This window comes from Momordica charantia (assembly GCF_013281855.1).
Source record: "Momordica charantia cultivar OHB3-1 chromosome 4 unlocalized genomic scaffold, Mcharantia_2.0 BLBB01000004.1, whole genome shotgun sequence".
Classification (NCBI taxonomy): domain Eukaryota; kingdom Viridiplantae; phylum Streptophyta; class Magnoliopsida; order Cucurbitales; family Cucurbitaceae; genus Momordica; species Momordica charantia.
In genome coordinates, this window is record NW_028275162.1 from 24,710,721 (window position 1) to 24,730,511 (window position 19,791).

The following is a 19,791-nucleotide window of genomic DNA, read 5'->3' on the forward strand; positions in this document are numbered from 1 at the left end:
ATGATATCTCGAACAAGCTTGCATGTACCTCGATTAATCTCACGAGACAACCGTCTGACCCTGTTACAGTTGGTTGCCAAGAAAACATATAGTGACCAACAGGGACCAATGAGCCAACCAATGATAATTAGAACTATGACCAAATAAATTCTCTCTGATTTCTGTAAACTCTCTCTCTCACCCATTCAAAAGCACTTCACAAGTCACAGAGTTGGTCTCTCTCTCTCTATGCTCAAGTTTCCTTACCAGTTTGCATGCTTCTCTCTCCTCTCTCTCTCTCTCTCTGCTGTCTGTAAACTTTCTTTCTCACCAATTCAGAAGCACTTCACAAGTCACAAAGTTGGTCTCTCTCCGACTCTCTCCTCTGTATTTTCTCTCTCTACTCTCTCTCACCTCTCTTGTTTTTCATTATGGTGACGTCCCACCAAAGTGAGTAGCAAAACCAAGGAACTTCACTTCTACAGTTCTACTTATAAGTTTCTTTCGTTTCTTCTATAATCCCCAGCAAACCAAACACACCCTTTTCTCAAGACACCCTCCATCACTTTCCCTTCTAAGAAAAGACCGAAAAAAAGAAGGAAAAAAAGAATCTCTCTGGTGAAAGCTTCTTGCTGTTCTTCCCTGAACAAGAAAAAGAATTGTTGACAGAAACCCACAAAGATTTTTTTGTTCTTCCTAAGATGTTTGTTTCTTGGGTAGGCTCTGATTGGCTAAACTATAATATTTTGTCATTTGTGAGCATTCTTTTATCTGTTTGAGGAGAAGATGGGAACTAGTAGTGGATTTCATGGACTTTCTGGCTGAGGAAATGGTAGAGATGAACTAACTTCTCCAGGTAAGATTTAAAGATTAAAAGCACTACAAAAAAGAAGTATTGGAAGAATCTGAAATCTGGGTTTAGGTTTGATTTTTGAGTTTGGGTTTGAAATAATAATTTCAATATGGAATGATATCCAAACCTTTTTTTTTCTTTCCACTTTCCTTCCGTAATGAGCAATAGTTTTGCTATGAGTGGCTTCTAAGTAAATCTCTTTCTTCTTTTCCACTAATCATGAGAATCATTTACCAATTATGAAGAAAAATCCACTGCAAAAGTGACATCCTAACATAACATCACCCTCTCTTGTTCATTTTCCTTCTTTTTGATTCTTTTCTTTTCATCCAAACAAACACACTGATTTTGTGTTCTATATTTCAAACTTTTAGAAGCTTTTGAGTTTGATGATTTGGAACTGTTTGTTTTCCTTTTCTCTTATATCTGATGTTTGGAGTGTAGAGTAACCAATCCGCTGCCAAGAATGGAGTTATCGTTCGAGCGGATTCAATCATCATATATATTCTGAGGATTCTCAACTCCTTGAGTTGGCATTTTAGACTCGTTTCCAATGGAGAAGTTTCCTGGTTGTTTCCTCCACTCTCTGTTGATCTTTCTCTTCATTTTGAGTCTTTTTGTTACAAGTCTGCCTCTTCCGACCGAGACTCAAGCGTTGCTTCGTTTCAAAGAGAATCTCAAAGACCCTTCGGGTTTTCTTCATTCTTGGGTTGATTCTGAATCCCCTTGTGGATTCTCCGGGATTACTTGTGATCGGGTTTCTGGAGAAGTCGTAGAAATTTCCTTGGAAAACAAGTCGCTTACCGGTGAGATTTCTCTGTCAATTTCTGCTCTGCAAAGTCTCACAACACTTTCATTGGCCACAAACCACATTTCTGGGGAGCTCCCCTACCAACTGATCAACTGTAGCAATCTTAGAGTACTGAACCTTACAGACAATGAAATGGTTGGTAAGATTCCGGATCTTTCTCAGCTGAGAAAATTGGAGGTTCTAGATCTATCAAGCAACTTGTTCTCTGGCCAATTCCCAATCTGGGTTGGAAATTTAACTGAATTGGTTTCTCTGGGTCTTGGTGAAAATGATTTTGAGGCTGATGAAATACCAGAATCTATTGGAAATCTGAAGAACTTAACTTGGCTATATCTAGCAAATGCACAACTGAGAGGGGAAATACCAGAGTCTCTTTATGAACTGAAGGCATTACAGACACTGGATCTTTCAAGGAACAAGATTTCTGGGAAGATCTCCAAGTCAATATCCAAGTTACAGAATCTGAATAAGCTTGAGCTTTTTGTAAACAATTTGACTGGAGAAATCCCACCAGAGATTGCAAACCTTACCCTTCTGCAAGAAATCGATATTTCTGCAAATAGTTTGAGTGGGGAGTTGCCTGAAGAGGTTGGGAATCTGAGGAATTTGGTGGTTTTTCAGTCGTATGAAAACAACTTCTCTGGAAAGCTTCCTGAAGGGTTTGGAAATATGCAAAATCTTAGTGCATTTTCAATCTATAGGAACAAGTTTTCAGGGGACTTCCCAGCGAATTTCGGCCGATTCGCACAGCTCAACAGCATTGACATATCGGAGAATAAATTTTCTGGGAACTTCCCCAGGTTCTTGTGTGAGAATAGGAAGCTGCAGTTCTTACTTGCTCTGGAAAATAGATTTTCAGGGGAGCTGCCACTTTCCTTTTCTGAGTGCAAGACACTGCAAAGATTAAGAATCAATAATAATCAAATGTCTGGAAAGATTCCAGATGGGGTATGGGCTCTTCCTTATGCAAAAATGATTGATTTCAGTGTTAATGAATTCAGTGGAGTCATATCCCCAAACATTGGGTTATCTACCAACTTGAGCCAATTGGTTTTGCTAAACAATAAGTTTTCAGGTAAGCTTCCACCAGAGCTTGGCAAGTTGACAAACTTAGAGAGGCTTCACTTGAGTAATAATGACTTCTATGGAGAAATACCTTCTGAAATTGGTTTTCTGAGGCAACTTTCATCATTACATCTGGAAAGAAACTGGTTGAATGGATCAATCCCACTAGAGATTGGCAATTGTGAAAGACTGGTGGACATAAATTTTACTCACAACTCTTTAAGTGGGAGCATTCCATCTTCATTTTCATTCATCAGCTCTTTGAACTCACTGGATCTCTCAAGCAACAAACTTACAGGTATAATCCCAGAGTACCTGGAGAAAATGAAACTAAGTTCGATAGATTTGTCGGGAAATCAGCTGTTTGGAAGAGTTCCTTCCAGTCTTCTGGCAATGAGTGGAGACAGAGCATTTCTGGACAACAAAGAACTCTGTGTTGATGAAAACTACAGAGAAAGGGTAAATACCAGTCTGAGTACTTGTACTGGAAAACATAGTCAGAAAGGGGTGTTTGAAGATAAACTTGTGTTTTTCAGTATCATAGTATCCATATTGGTTTGTGTATTAGCAGGGTTAGTGTTGGTAAGTTGTAACTACTTGAAGCTCGGTGGGACTGGCTTAGAGATCAGTAGTCCGGAGGGGGACCGAGAAGGGGCTCCAGAATGGAAAATCGCATCATTCCATCAAGTCGAATTTGATGCAGATGAAATATGCAGTTTCGAAGAAGATAACTTGATAGGGAGCGGAGGAACGGGAAAAGTTTATCGGTTGGATCTGAAGAAAAATGGCGGAACAGTGGCGGTTAAGCAACTCTGGAAAGGAGATGCAATGAAGGTTTTGGCAGCAGAAATGGAGATTTTGGGGAAGATAAGGCACATAAATATATTGAAGCTCTATGCCTGCTTAATGAGAGAAGGATCTAGTTATCTAGTTTTTGAATATATGGCTAATGGCAACTTGTGTGAAGCACTTCAAAGACAGATCAAAGGTGGACTGCCTGAATTGAACTGGTTTCAGAGGTACAGAATTGCCTTGGGAGCAGCAAGGGGAATTGCTTACTTGCACCATGATTGTTCACCACCTATAATTCATAGAGATATAAAATCAACAAACATACTTCTTGATGGAGATTATGAACCAAAAATTGCAGATTTTGGGGTTGCAAAAATTGCAGAGAAATTTCAAAGTGTTTCTGAGCACAGCTCTCTTGCTGGCACTCATGGTTATATTGCTCCTGGTGAGTTTTATATCTTTCCAATCAACCTCCCCTATTTTTCTTCCCAGTTTCTCTTGCAATACTTTTCAAATTTTCTAGCCTAACATTCATATATTAGTAATTTTATTCTGATCAACTAGCCATCTTTCTTACAAAGGCTCAACTTGTTTGTGCTCTGTTATAACTCTCAGATATAGATGTATTGTGCATGTTGTTCAACATTATAAGATTCAAGTTGAAAATGAAGAACTAATTCTGGTAACAACTTTCTTCTACAGAGCTAGCATATACTCCAAAAGTTTCAGAAAAGAGTGATGTGTACAGTTATGGTGTGGTGCTACTAGAATTAGTTACCGGAAGGAGACCGATCGAAGATGAATATGGAGAAGGAAAAGATATTGTGTATTGGGTCTCAACACACCTCGATGACCGTGAAAACGTCCTCAAGCTTCTAGACATCAAAGTTGCATCAGAAGTCGTCCAGAACAACATGATTAAAGTCCTGAAGATTGCTGTACTTTGCACGACAAAGCTTCCATCACTCCGCCCTTCAATGAGAGAGGTAGTGAAGATGCTTTTAGATGCTGATCCTTACTCTTCGTCAATGTCCCTGAACAACAGTTCAAATAAAAACATGAAGGATTTTGTTTAGTTCATCAATGAGAATGTAAGATTCGGTCATTGCCGTAATGATCAAAGTACTCAGGATTTTTGCGGTTGCTATCAGAATCTTTGGCCATCGTACATAAGAGCAATGGCCTGTATCCTGCTCTGGAGATCTCTCGTGAATTCAGACCTTAGCATAAAACTAAGGATAATATATTTGTAGAGCTCATCAAATTAAGTGTGTATAAGATAACTTTCTTTTCTGAAGACTACCATAAATCGTCTTCCTTCCAATCTAAAAAACAAAGTTTCTGCTATAGCAACTATAATGATGCTGTCAAAAACATGGTCCAACTTTCAAGTTGGAATTGTGTTGTCAGGAAATTTTCGAGTCTCAAGAGAGCAAGTGAAATCTATGGTGCCCTCGATGAGATCACTGTAACCAATAACCATAATGACCAAAAATAGAAGAGATCATGCTGCGTGTGGGAAACAGTCTCAGATGCTGCTTTTCAACAATTTGCACCCTACCCTCCCTGCCTGCAATGATGGCATTGAGAATATCTACCGGCCTGTTTGCAACAACTTTGTTATTTGTTTGCAATTCTCACAAACAGGTTTCTTTGATTTGTAACACACTTTTGGAAACGTTTGTTAGATCCTGTACATCCTTCCCTTCTGCACAAGGAGCCCTTTTTCCCCTGCAAAGAAAAGAAGAGACAGAAGCACATGGGCAAGAAATTGGAGAAGACAGAGAAGACAAAATGACAAGAGGTCTTGTTGGGTGTGTATATTGAGATTGGAGGAAATAGATACCCTTGAATATCTTCCTGTTGTGTTCTGAAAATGTTTACAACCATAGATCATTGACTAAACCCACCGCCAAAAAGTGTTAAAGCTGAACTTTGGTCCCTCAAATAATATTACACATCCTTTATTTTGGTCTCCAAAATTTTCAACTAATATCATATTCCTCCTAATTTTAGAAAAACTCAGCTTGCTGAAACAGTAGGAGCAAGAGATTTACAGAGAAAAGTAGAAGTTTTGGTTTGTGCTTTAAGTCGCAATTTTATTCCAAAGGCAAACACTACATTGAATTGGAGTCCTCAGTAATAAGACAGGCATATTAAGGTTAGAAGGTGCCAAACACTACATTTAGTTGAGTCCTCAGTGCTAAGCCAGGGATATAAAGGTTAAAAGGTTTCTCAACTATTTCCAATTTAGCTCAAGCAAACTTTTTTTTTTTAAAATAATACCAAACTGATAATTACAAAATTCCTTAGGAACCGATCCACAGGGAAGTATTAAATTAAACATAAAGGGATGCTCAAGCAAACATGTTACACTCATAAGAACAATAATCTCAATTTATATAAAGATTGCGAATTAACAGTTGATGATAGGTAACGATCGATTAATCATTCACTTAATGCATCACATTTTGCACCACACTGACATTCTCTCCATAGCCAATCATCAATCCAGTTCCACTAAGTGTCTACCATCGAGAAAATCAAATATTGATCCTATAAATTCATCACTCTTCCTTAAAATTACAATTCATTCAATCAATCCACTGATATTGCTTCATTGGGTACGAAGAAAGTGAATGCAGTACTGTTTATTCTCATCTCAAGCTTTCGCATCTCAAGCCACCACATAACTACATAATGATATTTGCACATTTTCATTGCTTCTGTACAAAGCCATAGTAAAAATGTAAAAATAATAGATAAGGGCCACCTTACCCACCCACCGGAAGGGGAAAAATGATAACAAAAAAATTTCCATTAAATGAGTATGTGATCTCGCACTTAAAAGGGACCTAACCATGCTGCACAATTATCTATGCGGCCAGAGATTTTATAGCAGCCTTCCGTTGCTCAATAAGTCCGGATAGCAGTCTATCTATTTGATCAAATACTTCTGCTTTGGGCGCATTTCCATTCACCTGAAAGGAGGAAAACAGTTCTCCAGTATTACAGTACTGATGAATTAATGCAGAATGACCAAGTTAGCTGATACTTACAATAAAAATCAATAATTTTCCTGCCTTTCGATTTCTTTTAGGAAAGTCAAAGACATTTGGCTAGCTGGAACATTGTTTCTTCCCTGATAGTTGGGAAGTATCACTTTAGGCAAAGACCTTAGGAATGGTTCCTTATTAGCAAAGTCGAAGTGGCAGTTTTCAAGGAAGTTCACCCTAGGACGTGAAACTGGCTGTATTACGTATGAGCAGAGATGAGTATGGTTGGTCGACAAAGAAGCCTCTATGTAGATGTTTTTCAGCCCTTGTATTTCCACGGCTTAGCCAACTTGTTGAGGAGAGACTTGATTTTGAATTGAAGGATGGTCAGAAAAGAACTTTGGGACGACTATTCAGTTGGTCAAAGCATGCTTTGACTCCTTTTTCCCCACCATTTGCTGTGGTGGATTAGATGCTTGAGTCTATTTGTGGTGTGCTATAATCCTAAGGTCAATGGCCTAGATTTGAAATCTGTGTGTTTTAAAATCCTAGGGTCACAATTTTTGTGTGATAAAAATCCTAAAGTCATAATTTGTGTGTGATAAGTTCTTCTATTAGATGGAGGCGAAGAATGATCTAGAATGCCACAATAGTCTCTAAAGAAAGTGTCATGAGTGGAAATTAATCAATTGCATAGTGTCTTCAGTTCAGTATTCAGATTCTCGAGTAAAATAGAGGCATTTACCAGAGACCTCTTCCAGAAGTTGAAAAAATCGACACCTGACTTAATACACAGCTACATTTTTCTTGTTCTTTTTTTATTCCTCCTTTTCTGTCTGCCCCAATGAGGGAAGGGTGTGGTGGTGGGTGGGGACTAAATTACATACCTTAACTGTTACATCTTGATACATTGAAAGAACATCCTCCAGATTCTGGTGATGAGTGTGCAATCTTAACCTCACCTGAATAAAGCCAAGTCCAGGGGAACATGGTCAATATTTCATCCATGTAAGTGCTCGGCAACATTTAAAACTAGAAGATAGAGATCAAGAAGATTGCCCAAGAAAGATCTAAACAAAAACTTCCGAAATACACATACCACTATGGAGATTGATTTGAAATGAGATACCTAATTAGATATAGTATTAAATAAAATACCTTTTCTTCAGTGTCATCAAAGCGCTGTGTAAGTCTGGCAGCAACCTCTTCAGTGTCAGGAGGAGAATACTTTAAGTGATATATCTTACCAGTAACAGGATCCAGTCTTCTTCCAACAACTCTCTCAACAAGAGATTCTTCGGAGACCTACAATAATAAGTGGAGGTTATTGTAAGTTATGGTCCACAAGCTTTGATGGGATGTTTGTTAAGAGTATATAATAAAAGCTGTAATCCCATTAGCGTACAATTCACAAAATGTAGTGACATTTTCCTAAAAGCTATGCTAATCCACTAGACATCAAACACGCAAAAATTCAAAATCCCACAAATGAAGATCATATTTGCATATGCAAATGCAATCAACCAGCCAACATTAAATTTCGTTTTTTTATTTCTTTTCCAGGTAAAAAACCAATTATACACAAAGAACAACCAGTACTGAGTACCATTCCTCTGTCATGGTAATTCATTGTAAAACTGCAAATTTTGGAATTTCAGTCAGCATCAAGAAACAACTCTTACTTCAAGAAGAATGAAAAGATCAGGCTCAAAGCCAAGTTCCTTAAGAGCGGTTGCTTGAGAATAACTCCTAGGATAACCATCCAAGAGCCAACCTTTTTCCTGAGAATCAGGCTGCAGCAGCCGCTCCTTCACCATCTACAAGAACACTGATAGACAAGTTACAGACGTAAATTACCACATACCAAAATAATAGTATAGATTTCCCTACCAACACAACTATTTCATTGGGGACTAATTGTCCTTTCTCCATGTACTGTTTTGCTAGCTTTCCATTTTTGCTGCCACTATTGACTTCTGCCCTAAGTAAATCTCCAGCAGCAATATGCACCAAATCAAACTGCATATAGGAGAATGACTTGATTCAATCTGCTATTCTCCATTGGGCAACCAAATATGAGAAATTTATAGTGCAAGCATAAACAAAGACTGTACGCTTATCAAAAAAATGGCAAAACCAAAACTGAAGTACAAACTGAGAAAACGATAGGTTCAATCAAAACATATAACTAGATGCCAAATCCTTCTACCAGCCTTCAGTGGAGATATGGGCATCAAGGAAAAAAAAAATGAAAGCAGTGATATAAGCCTACTAATTTGGGAACTAATCAGTTTCAACGCACAGAGCAATTACGCTTGATACTCTTCTTCCCCGAATAAGAAACAGCCCAAAATGATCCTCAACTGTATACTATATGATTTCTATATTTTTTTAATATTAAAGTATCAAATGGAGAATAGCCCAAGAATCTGCTTTCTCAACTCAAATCTTCCCTGCCAAATACTTAGACACGATTCAAATATTCTCCCTAGAGTAGCTAACTCTAAACTCTTTTAGGACTTCTTTGTGGGGAAAGAGAAAATTGAAACAGCCTTCTACCAGCCTACAGTGGAGATATGGGCATCAAGAGAAAAAAAAAATGAAGTAATATAAACCTACTAATTTGGAAACTAATCAGTTTCAACGCACAAAGCAATTATGGTTGATACTCCTTTTTCCCGAGTAAGAAACAGTCACAACCAAAATGATCTTCAACTGTATACTATACGATTTCTATCATTTTTTTAATAGTAAAAGAACAAATGGAGAAGAGCCCAATAATCTGCTTTCTCAACTCACATCTTCCCTCGCCAAACTCTTCGACACATTATCAAATATTCTCCCTAGAGTAGCTAACTCTAAACTCTTTTAGGACTTCTTTATGGGGAAAGAGAACATTTGGAACAACCATCTCAGTTCACACACCCCACCCTCCTCTTTTTCTCAGCAAAGTGGCCTAGAACCAATAACTTTTTTGGAGTTGTATATGCCTCTGGTCTTACAGTCAACCTCAGCAAGCCCGTTACCGTTGGTATAAATGTGATTACAGTTGAACTTTGTATTAGAAAAGATATTTTTAGCAGGATTTCCAAATGAAATAATGCTTCTATCTCCAAGAGGGGAAGGTTTACACGATCCAACTCTATGTTAGGCAACACCCCAGCTAACTCTCTTTCTCTCAATCCTTAGAATCAGTTACCTCGTTGATAACTTTTCTAGAAAGTGGAAGCGTAAAATAAAATATATATAGATAAATAAGCAAAAGAAAAAGAAGGGCAACTTTCTAGTCATTATTGAATGATTTTCATCTGTATCTTAAAATAAACAGCTCTGAGTCTGTTAAAAGAAGACAATCATTAACCTGGTGCTTCAAAGTATGACAATATTGAATTAAAAATAAATTTCTTGCATTTTGACATATATATATAAAATCTTTAATTTTATTACACCTTGCAATAGACTTGTGTTTTAATACGAAAGCAAATATAAATAAAAAATAAAAATAAAAAACTCAAGAGAATTTCTTCCATAATAAAGAGCAGATGAAGTAGTACCCCTCCAATCACACATCGGAGAGCCTTTTGTATGATAAACTTCAGTTGATATTCTTTTCCCAAAAAACAAGGGTTCAGAAACTACGTCGAATGGGGGGAAATCATGAAAGTTTTAGAAGGAAATTATCGAAATAAACGGTGTTTAACACATGCAAAGTTGACAGTCTCTAGATTTAGATTTTCCCCCCTATCACACACAATAGTGGTTATATTTCTTCTCGATGAATTGATATATGTAAAACAAATAGCATAATTTCAAATCGGTGAGGGCCAAAAGAGAATAGATCATTGCAGCGGCCCGATTGTAAATGATTGCTTACTTTCTGAGTAATAAGCTCACATTGTGTTCCTTTACCCGAAGCAGGAGCGCCAGATATCATGACTCTAAGAGGCTCTGGTGTTGCACGCGCCGTAACCTGCCAACATATACAACCAGTCACAATCGTCAAAACTAACAAAACTCGCAATTTTCCAAAGCTTTATCGGAATTCTTAGAAAGAGGAAGTGAATTAGCAACGATAAAACCATGACATTGTAAGTACTGCTACGAAACCATGTTTGATTGTAAATTAAGTTCGAGCCGAACGTTCTTCCGTCCCCTAACAATTAGTAACTCCAGCTTTCATTATATTTACCCCAGCGATCACCAAACAAAGCAACAGGCATCCTGTTCTCGATCAATTCAACTAAATTCCACCCCTAACACTAAGAACGCTGATTACGGATAAAATCAAGCGCCATAATCGACTCAAATCGAGATGGAAACGCAATCAAATCATACCATTAATACAGGAGAACACGTAGCCTTCAATGACGGAGAAATGTCGAAACGCGGGAGAGCTAGGGCTCGGCATTGACGGCTAGACGATATCGAATTACTCGAAACGTAAGGGAAATTAATAGGTTGCCGTTGCCGCTGCCGAGACGGAGAAACTGGAGTCGCGTAAGCACAGGCTGTGAAACTCGAGTGGAGCGCCATTCTTCAGCTTTCTCCGCCGATCTCCTCCGCCGCCGTTCGTCGAAAAACTCGAGCAGTAGGCACAGCTTCACTCCCTCTACACTCCACAGCGCCGCGCCCTCGATCTCGATGTTATCGAAGCGAAGCTACCGCCACTCGCTCTTGACTTGCTTTTGTCCACGAGCTCGAAGCGTACGGTTGGGGTTTTCTGTATTTGGCTGTTCAATTCATTTCCTTGATATTTTTTCTTCGACATGTGGGGAAATGGGAATTCATTCGTATGAATTCGTTAATTTAATAAACTTAGATTCGTTGTTCATGAGTTAATTAGTATCAAAACTTTAATGTCAAATTCTACCTCATCAATTGATTGAATCATAGGTTTTTAATTGAAAAACTGTTTTAATTCCCACACGAAATTTTTTTTTTAAATTATATTGGGTAGCTAAACTTTCATACATATTTACGAAAATGTCAACCAGTTTTGTATTTTGTAAATATGGTAAAACATTTGAATTTTTATTTTCGGAATTTTTATTATTTCAATTTTATCTTTATGATATCTGATATACATTGATGTATATCTGATATACGCCTCATTGATGTATATCTAATATACGCCTGATAGATGTATATCTAATATACGTCTGATAGATGTATATCTGATATACGCCTAATAGATGTATATCTGATATACGTCTGATAGATGTATATCTGATATACGTCTGATAGAGGTATATCTGATATATCTCTAATATACTTCTGATCTACATCTGATGTACATCCGATGTATCTCTGATATACATAAGATGTATGTATTATACATCCAATATACATCTGATGTACCTCTAATTTGTGATATACTAAATATATCTGTAATAATATACCTATGTATATCTTATCTGATGTATCTCTGATGTACATTTGATGTACATATGATATATATCAGTGAGATACTAAATATATTTGTAACTGATACCTGATATATATCAGTAGATCACATATGCATCAATGTTAGATATCAGTAGATATCATGGTTATATCAATGGTAAATTAGAGACGTATTAAGTATATATCATAGATGCATCAAAGTTATATTAGTGGTAAATCATATAATCATATGAGAAGTTATATTAGTAGATATCATAATTATATCAGTGGTAAATTAAAGACATATAAAGTATATAGCACATATATATAAGTGTTATATCAACGTGATAAATCAATAGTAAATTATATACTCATACAATAACTTACATTAGTAGAAATTATAGTTATATCAATGGTAAATCATATTATAAGTTATATTAGTAGATATCATAGATATATCAGAAGTAAATCAATTGTATTTCAGTATTATATTTATATCATACGTATATCAGTGGTAAACCCTATTAGAAGTTATATTGGTAAATATCATAGGTAAATCAGAAGTAAATCAATTGTATATTAGTATTATATCAGTGGTATATAAAAAACATATCAATAATATATTACATATATTAGTGGTGAATCAATAAATAGTAAATAATATAATCATATAAGAAGTTATATTAGTAGATATCATAGTTATATCAATAATATATCAGTTATACTATATCAGTAGTAAATCAAATGTATATCAAGTATATATATATATATATATATCAGTAGTAAATAATGCTACGAGGATAAATTTGACATTTTATTATTAGACTTTCGTTTTTTCTAAAAATTTTGCTATATTTACAAATCTAAATTGTAGATGCTAAATTTGTTATTTCCTTAAATTTTTTTTGCCATATTTGTAACTGTACCTTTTTTTTTTCTTTTTTTTATAAAGCCCACCATACAATATTGTTATATATATATATATATATGACTTTTCATGATTTTAAATTACATGTTGGTCTCTTGTTTTTTATGGTTCATAATTTTTTTTCCCTTACCTCCTTATATGGGGTGAGGATCAAACTTACAATCTATATATGTCAGTTACGATCGAGTTATGTTTCCTTTAACTGCATCGCTATATATTGGAGATTTGGTTTAGGGGTGCTTTAAAACATTTGATAACTCGAACAACCCAAACTCAACCATCTACCGTAAGGATTTGAATGGGTTAGGTAATATTTTGGTTTGATTTGAGTTTGTCATTTTTTTTTCTTTTTCTATTACATGTTTTCCTACTTGATTATTGGGTTTAGAAAAATAGGTGTCAATTCAATTCATTTGGTTGAGGAGCACCTATTTTTACCATTGATTCATTGACTTTCAAAGTTGCATCTATATATACTTTGTACTTTTAAAAGGTTTATAATACATTCATTATATCAAAGCGAGCCTAACTCGACGATAATTGACATATACCTCAAATCAAGACTCAAGAGGTTGTTGGTTCAATCATTCATCCCACATGTTGTACCAAAAAAAATGCATTCATTGTATTTTAATGTTGTATCTAACCAAATTCCATTTGCTTGTTTGGTGAAGCAGGCCATTAAACTTCCAATCTTATTTTAATAGATAGATGTAATTAATTATGTTAATTTAATACTCCCACCTCATGATATATATTATTTAAGAATTTTGTGGTAGACTAATTTGGTACAAATTTAGGCACTTAGTAGCGCAAGATTAGACAAAATTGAACATTTAGATACTTGTTTATATTTATCTAAGGGTATGAATTAAAATCTACACGACTTAATCAAGTTGAGCATAACTTAGCTAGTTAAGATATAAATCTTCAATCAAAAGATCATGGGTTCGAATCTCCACATACATATATTATTATTGTATTAAAAAAATTATCACGATTATAAAAAGCTTGATAATTGTTTAATAAATACGTGAATCGAGAAAAGTGTACAATAGATCTATAGAGTATATAAATTTGTGCCTAATAACTTTATAATCCTTCGAGAAGGTCGAGTCTCACATTTTTTAATTTCGTTTATAATAAGTTGTATAAACCAAGAGGGCCCAGTCCTCCAAGAAAGCCAATAAGACCAAATGGATCCATGGACTTGTCTTTCCTTTTGTAATTGTTTTGGTCTATAGGTACAACATTGTTGACATTAGACTTTGACTTTTAGTAGTCTTTGCAATATATAAGCTCATTATCTCTTAGGCCAAACCTCTTTTTATTTAGGCATTATTTACTTGCCATAATTATTATGTTAGCCACACGATGACTACCTATTTTATAAATTTTTTTAATATTTTTTCGTAACAAATATTATTGTCAGGTAATTAGTTGAGGTGTGCGTAAGTTGGTCTGAACCTTTGCGGATATCAAAGAAAAAAAATTACTATATTAGTTTCGAGGTTTCATTAGCACATTCACAAATTAGGGTTTATTTGTTGACCATATGCAAGCGAACTTATGTTCGTTTTTGAAGCATAAAAGTTGTTTCGCATAAATGAAGAGTTGAGTTTTATCTCCTTCAAATTTGAGGTTAAAGAGTCTCATTGCGTTTGTGAGTAGCATAAGCACGTTAAACCCTAGAATTATTAAAGTTTGGGTTGATCATCAAATGTGTGGAATGATTCGAATCTTGGGATTGAAACTAGGTCTTCAAGTCCAATATTTTTTACTTATAAGAAAACTCGTGCGTGTGAGATGTTCTAGTTTGCGTTTTTAGTCGGTGCTTGTACTTGAAGGGTTGCAGGAGTCACCTCTCTAGTATCGTTGTTTACGTCAATAAGTCGTTAAACTTAGAGTTTAATAACTTATTAGATTAAGTTATGAAAGTTAAAAAACCAACTTGATACAATTTGCTAAAGTGAGTATAACTCACGATAATTGACATATATCTCAAACTAAGAGGTCGTGGGTTCGATCCTCCGCCTCCATATGTTGTACTAAAAAAACTTGATAACAATTTTTTTAATTATGTTTGATTAAATTATAAGTTGAATATTTAAATTTTAAGTATCGTTGAAGAAAAGATTCGAACTCACAATTTATTGATCGGATGATATGTCAATTACCGCTGAGCTATGCTCTCTTTAGCTCAAGCGTCGTGTCTAATGACTATTGAATTTTAAGAGTTGTCTAATAAATTTACGAGAAAACTTGATCTTCCATCTCTACATTTATTTAATGAAAAGAAAAACGGGGCAAAACAGCTAGGGCATGGAATTAGGAATATTCGAATACAACTTGGTGGCAAGGATGGTGATACCCGCGGGCCGTCTATTCCGTTGGTGGGAAATGAAAAGGGCCATCGCAGCAGGCTTGGTCTTCCTCATTTCTCATTCCGAGAAGAGAGCGATTCTGGATCAGCCATGGCCAGGGCACCGATGAGCGCCGCCGGAGCATTGACGTCGTCCTCCCCTTCCCTCACCAGCACCGTCGTCTTGGGCACCGGATCCTCTTCGTCCACTTCTTCGTCGTCTCAGCAGCCCGAAACCCTAGTGCTCCGTCTCAATCGGAAGAAGAAGAAGGTTTCTTGGAAGGAAGGGACCGTCGACAACGAGTTCATGCAGAAGAAGAGCTCGAAGAAGTGCTGCATATTCCACAAGCAGAAGCCGTTTGACGAGGACGACAGCGATCAGGAAGATGATGCCCACGGGGATAATCACAATCACGAGAATGGAAGCCCTTGCTGCTCTAGGGGAAACGGCGGGGATGATTCCAGTAGAATCAGTCGGTAATCCGAATTTCGATGTAAAGCTGGTTACAGAATTCGCGATTTTATCGTTTTGATTGTCAGATTCTCTTAAATTTTTTTTCCCGTTTGTCGAAGTAATTGATCAACGATATGTTATTTTACTAATCGAGGGGGTTTCCCTATAATTCGAGTCGTTATAGGTGGGTGTAACGTGCCATCGTTTTACCAGTGGAAGTTTGCGTTCCTTTTATCATTTTCGATCCTCTGGATAATCGTCTTGCATTCGTAATTATTGATCTTGACATGTTTCGGGGTTGTCTGGAATTAATCTCGCTAGATAATCGGCCATAATTACATGGAAATTTCTCACAGAATATTTCCATCCATCAATTTGTCTGTTCTCATTCTGGTTCGGTTAGTCTGTGGATTTCCTATTGAATTTCGATATCAACACGAAATCTGCTATAATGGTACATATGATTCCTGCGGAGTATTTTCCCCTGTTCCTTATGGTATTCACGAACGTGGATGAGATAGTCTTAGGGTTCTGATTGCATTAAGTTATCCAAGTTCCTACTTCTGAACACTCATCGAGAAAGAAGAATATCATAGATTAGGGTGCAATTTATAGTCTGCGATGACGAAACCATCAGAAACTAACAACGGATGAAATTTTGATAGGGTACTGGATTCCAGGTTTGAGGTTATGAAGAATTTACGAACCTGTTCGGTGTGAGTGTGATATTTGAATGAGCATTGATAAAGGCAGAAGTATGCTGATGTCTTTGTCGGGGACTCAAGAAAGTTTGTTTTTTTCATGCCTAAGAGTGAGCTTGAGGTCTAGAATCCATCTGTTATAGAACGAGTTTTGGGTGGTTTTCAAATTCATATTGTTTAGCAGTTTGGGTCCGTGCAGCTGTTTAATTTCTGTTTGAATGTTTGAATTACAAGTGTTATTTGCTATAGAAAACTCACTATTTTTATGCCTTTTTTTTCTCTTCTACAATTTCCCTTAGTTTACATTTTCATTAATTTCTGCAAACCAGCCATTGTTGTTTGCTCTTGTAATGATAGGATACTCTACTATTGTTATATTTACCTCATTGATTGTTTTGTTTGGAAATCCTCTTCTACAGATGGTCATTCACAAAAACAGTGATCCTGGTTCATTGGTTTTGATCATATCTTTTATGAATTTTTCCGTATTGCTTCCTTCAACCTAAAGAGCAGAACATAGTTCCTTGAGCTCGGGCTGAATGAATATGTATTTTGGTTGAATTTGAAAACATGGATGTATGTCCCTCTGACACACTAAACTTTACAAGGTTATCCTCTGATTCTGGCTTGTTTTCCAAACCTCCATTCAACTGTATATTCTCAACTTAGAAACCTGGGAAGGCAGAAACAGGACAAGCCAAATGTCACGACATGTCTTTAAAGTAGAGTTATATAACTAGGGAAACAATTTTGCACACTCCTAGAGTAGACCAAACTGAGTTATCACTACCTAATTAAACTTCCCGTGCTTGAAAATTTGTTCCCTCAGCTATTTTCTCTTACAAAATGATTCCGGTAGAAGAAAATAAACCCTAATGAAACCAATAGAGACTATAGTCTTAGTCTATGTTATATCCTTAGTCATCATATAAGTGCTAAGTGCCAACCCAATCATTAATTTCTCTGTTCTTTGCTGCAAATTCCTCCAGATTGAATTTTTGCTCAATTGGAGGGTACATGGTAATATTTCCCTTTACACATGCATCTGTAAACAGTTGGACAGGACTCTGCAACAGAGCACTTGAAGCTCACCATCACCCTTTTGCATGGAAAACATGGACCGCATGCATGGGAGCAGTCTGGGAGGCTGGATCCTGTAGGGTATAACTCCATACCAAGTACTTCTTTAGCCCTTTCCTGCACAGTCACACATGATAACGAAACTGAATGAGGACTTTTTTGCAGTATGTTGCCATGGTTTTTCTTGTTTACTGTACTCTCAAGCGAGCATCTATTATTTATATTTTTCATATTATTGTCTCAGTTAGGTGACCTTTATTTATTTATTCGCAAAAGGTTTAACACTGGGTGGATAAATGTGGGCTGAAAGTAACATAATACCTTCTGGTGCATTGAACTGTCCACTGTTCTGTGAATATCTTCTGCATTAAAGCTCACTGAAATATCACACACTTGAAAGGCTTAGATGTCATAACTGATTAAATCAGAGAAAAATGTCGGTGTATCCGTTATAGGGATACAGATGCATATCTTCCGCAACTAGAATATCAAAATAAGTAGACAATGTAAACCGCATAGATGATGAGTTTTCTTACTGTGTTCCCAGCGAGATGTTGCATCAAGACTTCTGCCAATCATTAGAATGATGAAGAAAACCACAAAAATAAAAGACAGGTGAGCTACCAGAGAACATTTCTTCATTGTTTTTTGATAATGCAGAAGCCTGGAAGAATGAAGTGGTAGAGCAAAAGGAGAAAACAGACTGCAAGGTTTGTTGGAAATGTTGGTGACAGATGATTTAGTATGTTGCCAGCATTTTATATAGAGTTAGTTTTTAATGTAGGAAGAGGTACATCTGTTGCACTTCACATGATCCACGGCCATGGTTTGAAGGATCACATGATTTGGCAAGTAAACTCAAGACCATCCAGAAACTTTAAATGAACTGTGGCACTTGATCTCATACGTACACAGGTACATATATTTTACTCTATAGTGTATATATAGCTCAAATTTTGAATTGCTGCATCTTGGATGTATGTGAAGTCGAGACATTTTGAAAATTTAGATTATTATTACTCATCATGACCTGTAAAATACAAATATGAGATGACTCGTGGATTCATCAATACTTTTTTTTTTTTTTCATGTATTGCTTGGGTAGCTACATTCATTTATAGTCGACGTGCGTGCAAACTGGTCCGGACACACGGATTTCAGAAAAAAGAAAAAAAAAACAGCATAAGATAGGGAAACTTTGTATCCATTTATTATATAGATTGTTTATAAAATCTTAGGAGTACTTGTTACTAATTAGAAATCTTTATGTTATTTGGTGATAAGTGAAAGGGTATTTTTTGACAAGTACTTCAAAGATGAGCATTTAATTGATTTTTTTTCCTTTGTTAAAAAATATTCGTACGAGCAAGTGTTCTTTTTAGAAACATTGCTTCCTGAATAGATGATATCTGTTGAATTAGATTTGTGAGTTGAATTAAGGAGGATTGAAAGGATCGGGTGAAAATACTATTTTGATTTTTGTACTTCTGTTCATTTTGGCCCCCTCATTTGAAAACATCCATTTTGGTCCGTGAATTTACAACTTTGGTTCATTAGTCTTTGTATTTTCAAAACGTTTATGTTGGTCTTTGTTCCCTGCTTGTAAAATTTTAACTCGATTACATTTCAAGAAATATATTGGGCCAATTTTTTGTTGAATTTGTGGTGGAGAAAAATGAGATAAAAAATAAAATGAAGAGACCAAAACAATCATTGTTTAAAAGGGACATGGACCAAAACAAACACCTCAAAGACTAAAATAGACAAAAGTTGAAAATATATAGATGGACTAAAATAATATTTTGAACGATAAAGATTATTATCCCAAGTGAATGGGAAATGACTAAATTATTTTGGTATGTGTTGCTCAAAGAACATGAAGTGCAGGCTTTTAGTTGCTAGACGACACAAGGAATTCACGTGGAGGGGGAGCAGAAAAGGCAAAGGCCCTATTGAAATTGAAGAAGCCCTCTGCCCTTAACGTGAAGAAGCCGAAGCCCTTTGCATTGAATGAACTTCTACTACATGTGTCAGTTTCCGATACATGAATATGCTTCCTTAAAAGATCAGAACAGCTCTTTCAATTAAATTTTAGGTCTAATTTGTTGTTCTTTGTGGCTCTCATCCTCTAGGAAGCCGAGTTATAGTCAATTTTGTCCCATGTAGGGCCTCTGCTGTGTGAGACAAAATATTATGCCATCTGCTTGCTTGATTTGAATTAAAAATTGAGGGAAATTTCTTTGTTCCACCTTGATTACTTTTTTAGTGGGGTTTTTTTTTCCTTTCAAATATTTGTAATTGTTCAGACCTATTTGTGTGATAAGGAAACTCGATGGATTTTAAATTTTTGGTAGGTGACCATCATAGTTTAAACTATTCGTCTCGAAC

The 19,791-nt window shown here is 36.1% G+C and overlaps 4 protein-coding genes and 1 long non-coding RNA gene across 5 annotated transcripts; 3 read left to right on the top strand and 2 right to left on the bottom strand.

The window, feature by feature from the left end:
* The first annotated feature begins 240 nt into the window (after positions 1–240).
* LOC111006081 (Leucine-rich receptor-like protein kinase family protein) lies at positions 241–4,859 on the top strand. The gene is made up of 3 exons (XM_022277828.2): positions 241–835; positions 1,277–3,945; positions 4,203–4,859. The coding sequence occupies exons 2-3, from the start codon at positions 1,386–1,388 to the stop codon at positions 4,574–4,576; spliced, it is 2,934 nt and encodes a 977-aa protein (XP_022133520.1). The 5' UTR covers positions 241–835; positions 1,277–1,385; the 3' UTR covers positions 4,577–4,859.
* Positions 4,860–6,089: 1,230 nt separating this feature from the next.
* AMK2 (adenosine monophosphate kinase) lies at positions 6,090–11,251 on the bottom strand. The gene is made up of 7 exons (XM_022277829.2): positions 10,832–11,251; positions 10,371–10,466; positions 8,387–8,515; positions 8,179–8,313; positions 7,655–7,801; positions 7,384–7,458; positions 6,090–6,481 (listed from the first exon to the last, which is right to left on the bottom strand). The coding sequence occupies exons 1-7, from the start codon at positions 11,027–11,029 to the stop codon at positions 6,377–6,379; spliced, it is 885 nt and encodes a 294-aa protein (XP_022133521.1). The 5' UTR covers positions 11,030–11,251; the 3' UTR covers positions 6,090–6,376.
* Positions 11,252–15,162: 3,911 nt separating this feature from the next.
* On the top strand, positions 15,163–15,859 carry INH3 (inhibitor-3). Its single transcript, XM_022278644.2, has one exon. It carries the CDS (start codon positions 15,281–15,283, stop codon positions 15,647–15,649), a length of 369 nt encoding a protein of 122 aa, XP_022134336.1. The 5' UTR covers positions 15,163–15,280; the 3' UTR covers positions 15,650–15,859.
* A 1,466-nt stretch (positions 15,860–17,325) lies between these two features.
* LOC111006622 (protein EPIDERMAL PATTERNING FACTOR 2) lies at positions 17,326–18,075 on the bottom strand. Its single transcript, XM_022278645.2, has 3 exons — positions 17,940–18,075; positions 17,725–17,780; positions 17,326–17,520 (listed from the first exon to the last, which is right to left on the bottom strand). Exons 1-3 carry the CDS (start codon positions 18,043–18,045, stop codon positions 17,326–17,328), a joined length of 357 nt encoding a protein of 118 aa, XP_022134337.1. The 5' UTR covers positions 18,046–18,075.
* Positions 17,634–19,756, top strand: LOC148212056 (uncharacterized). Its single transcript, XR_015790481.1, has 2 exons — positions 17,634–18,113; positions 18,188–19,756. It is a non-coding gene; the product is annotated as an uncharacterized LOC148212056 (long non-coding RNA).
* The last annotated feature ends 35 nt before the right edge of the window (positions 19,757–19,791 follow it).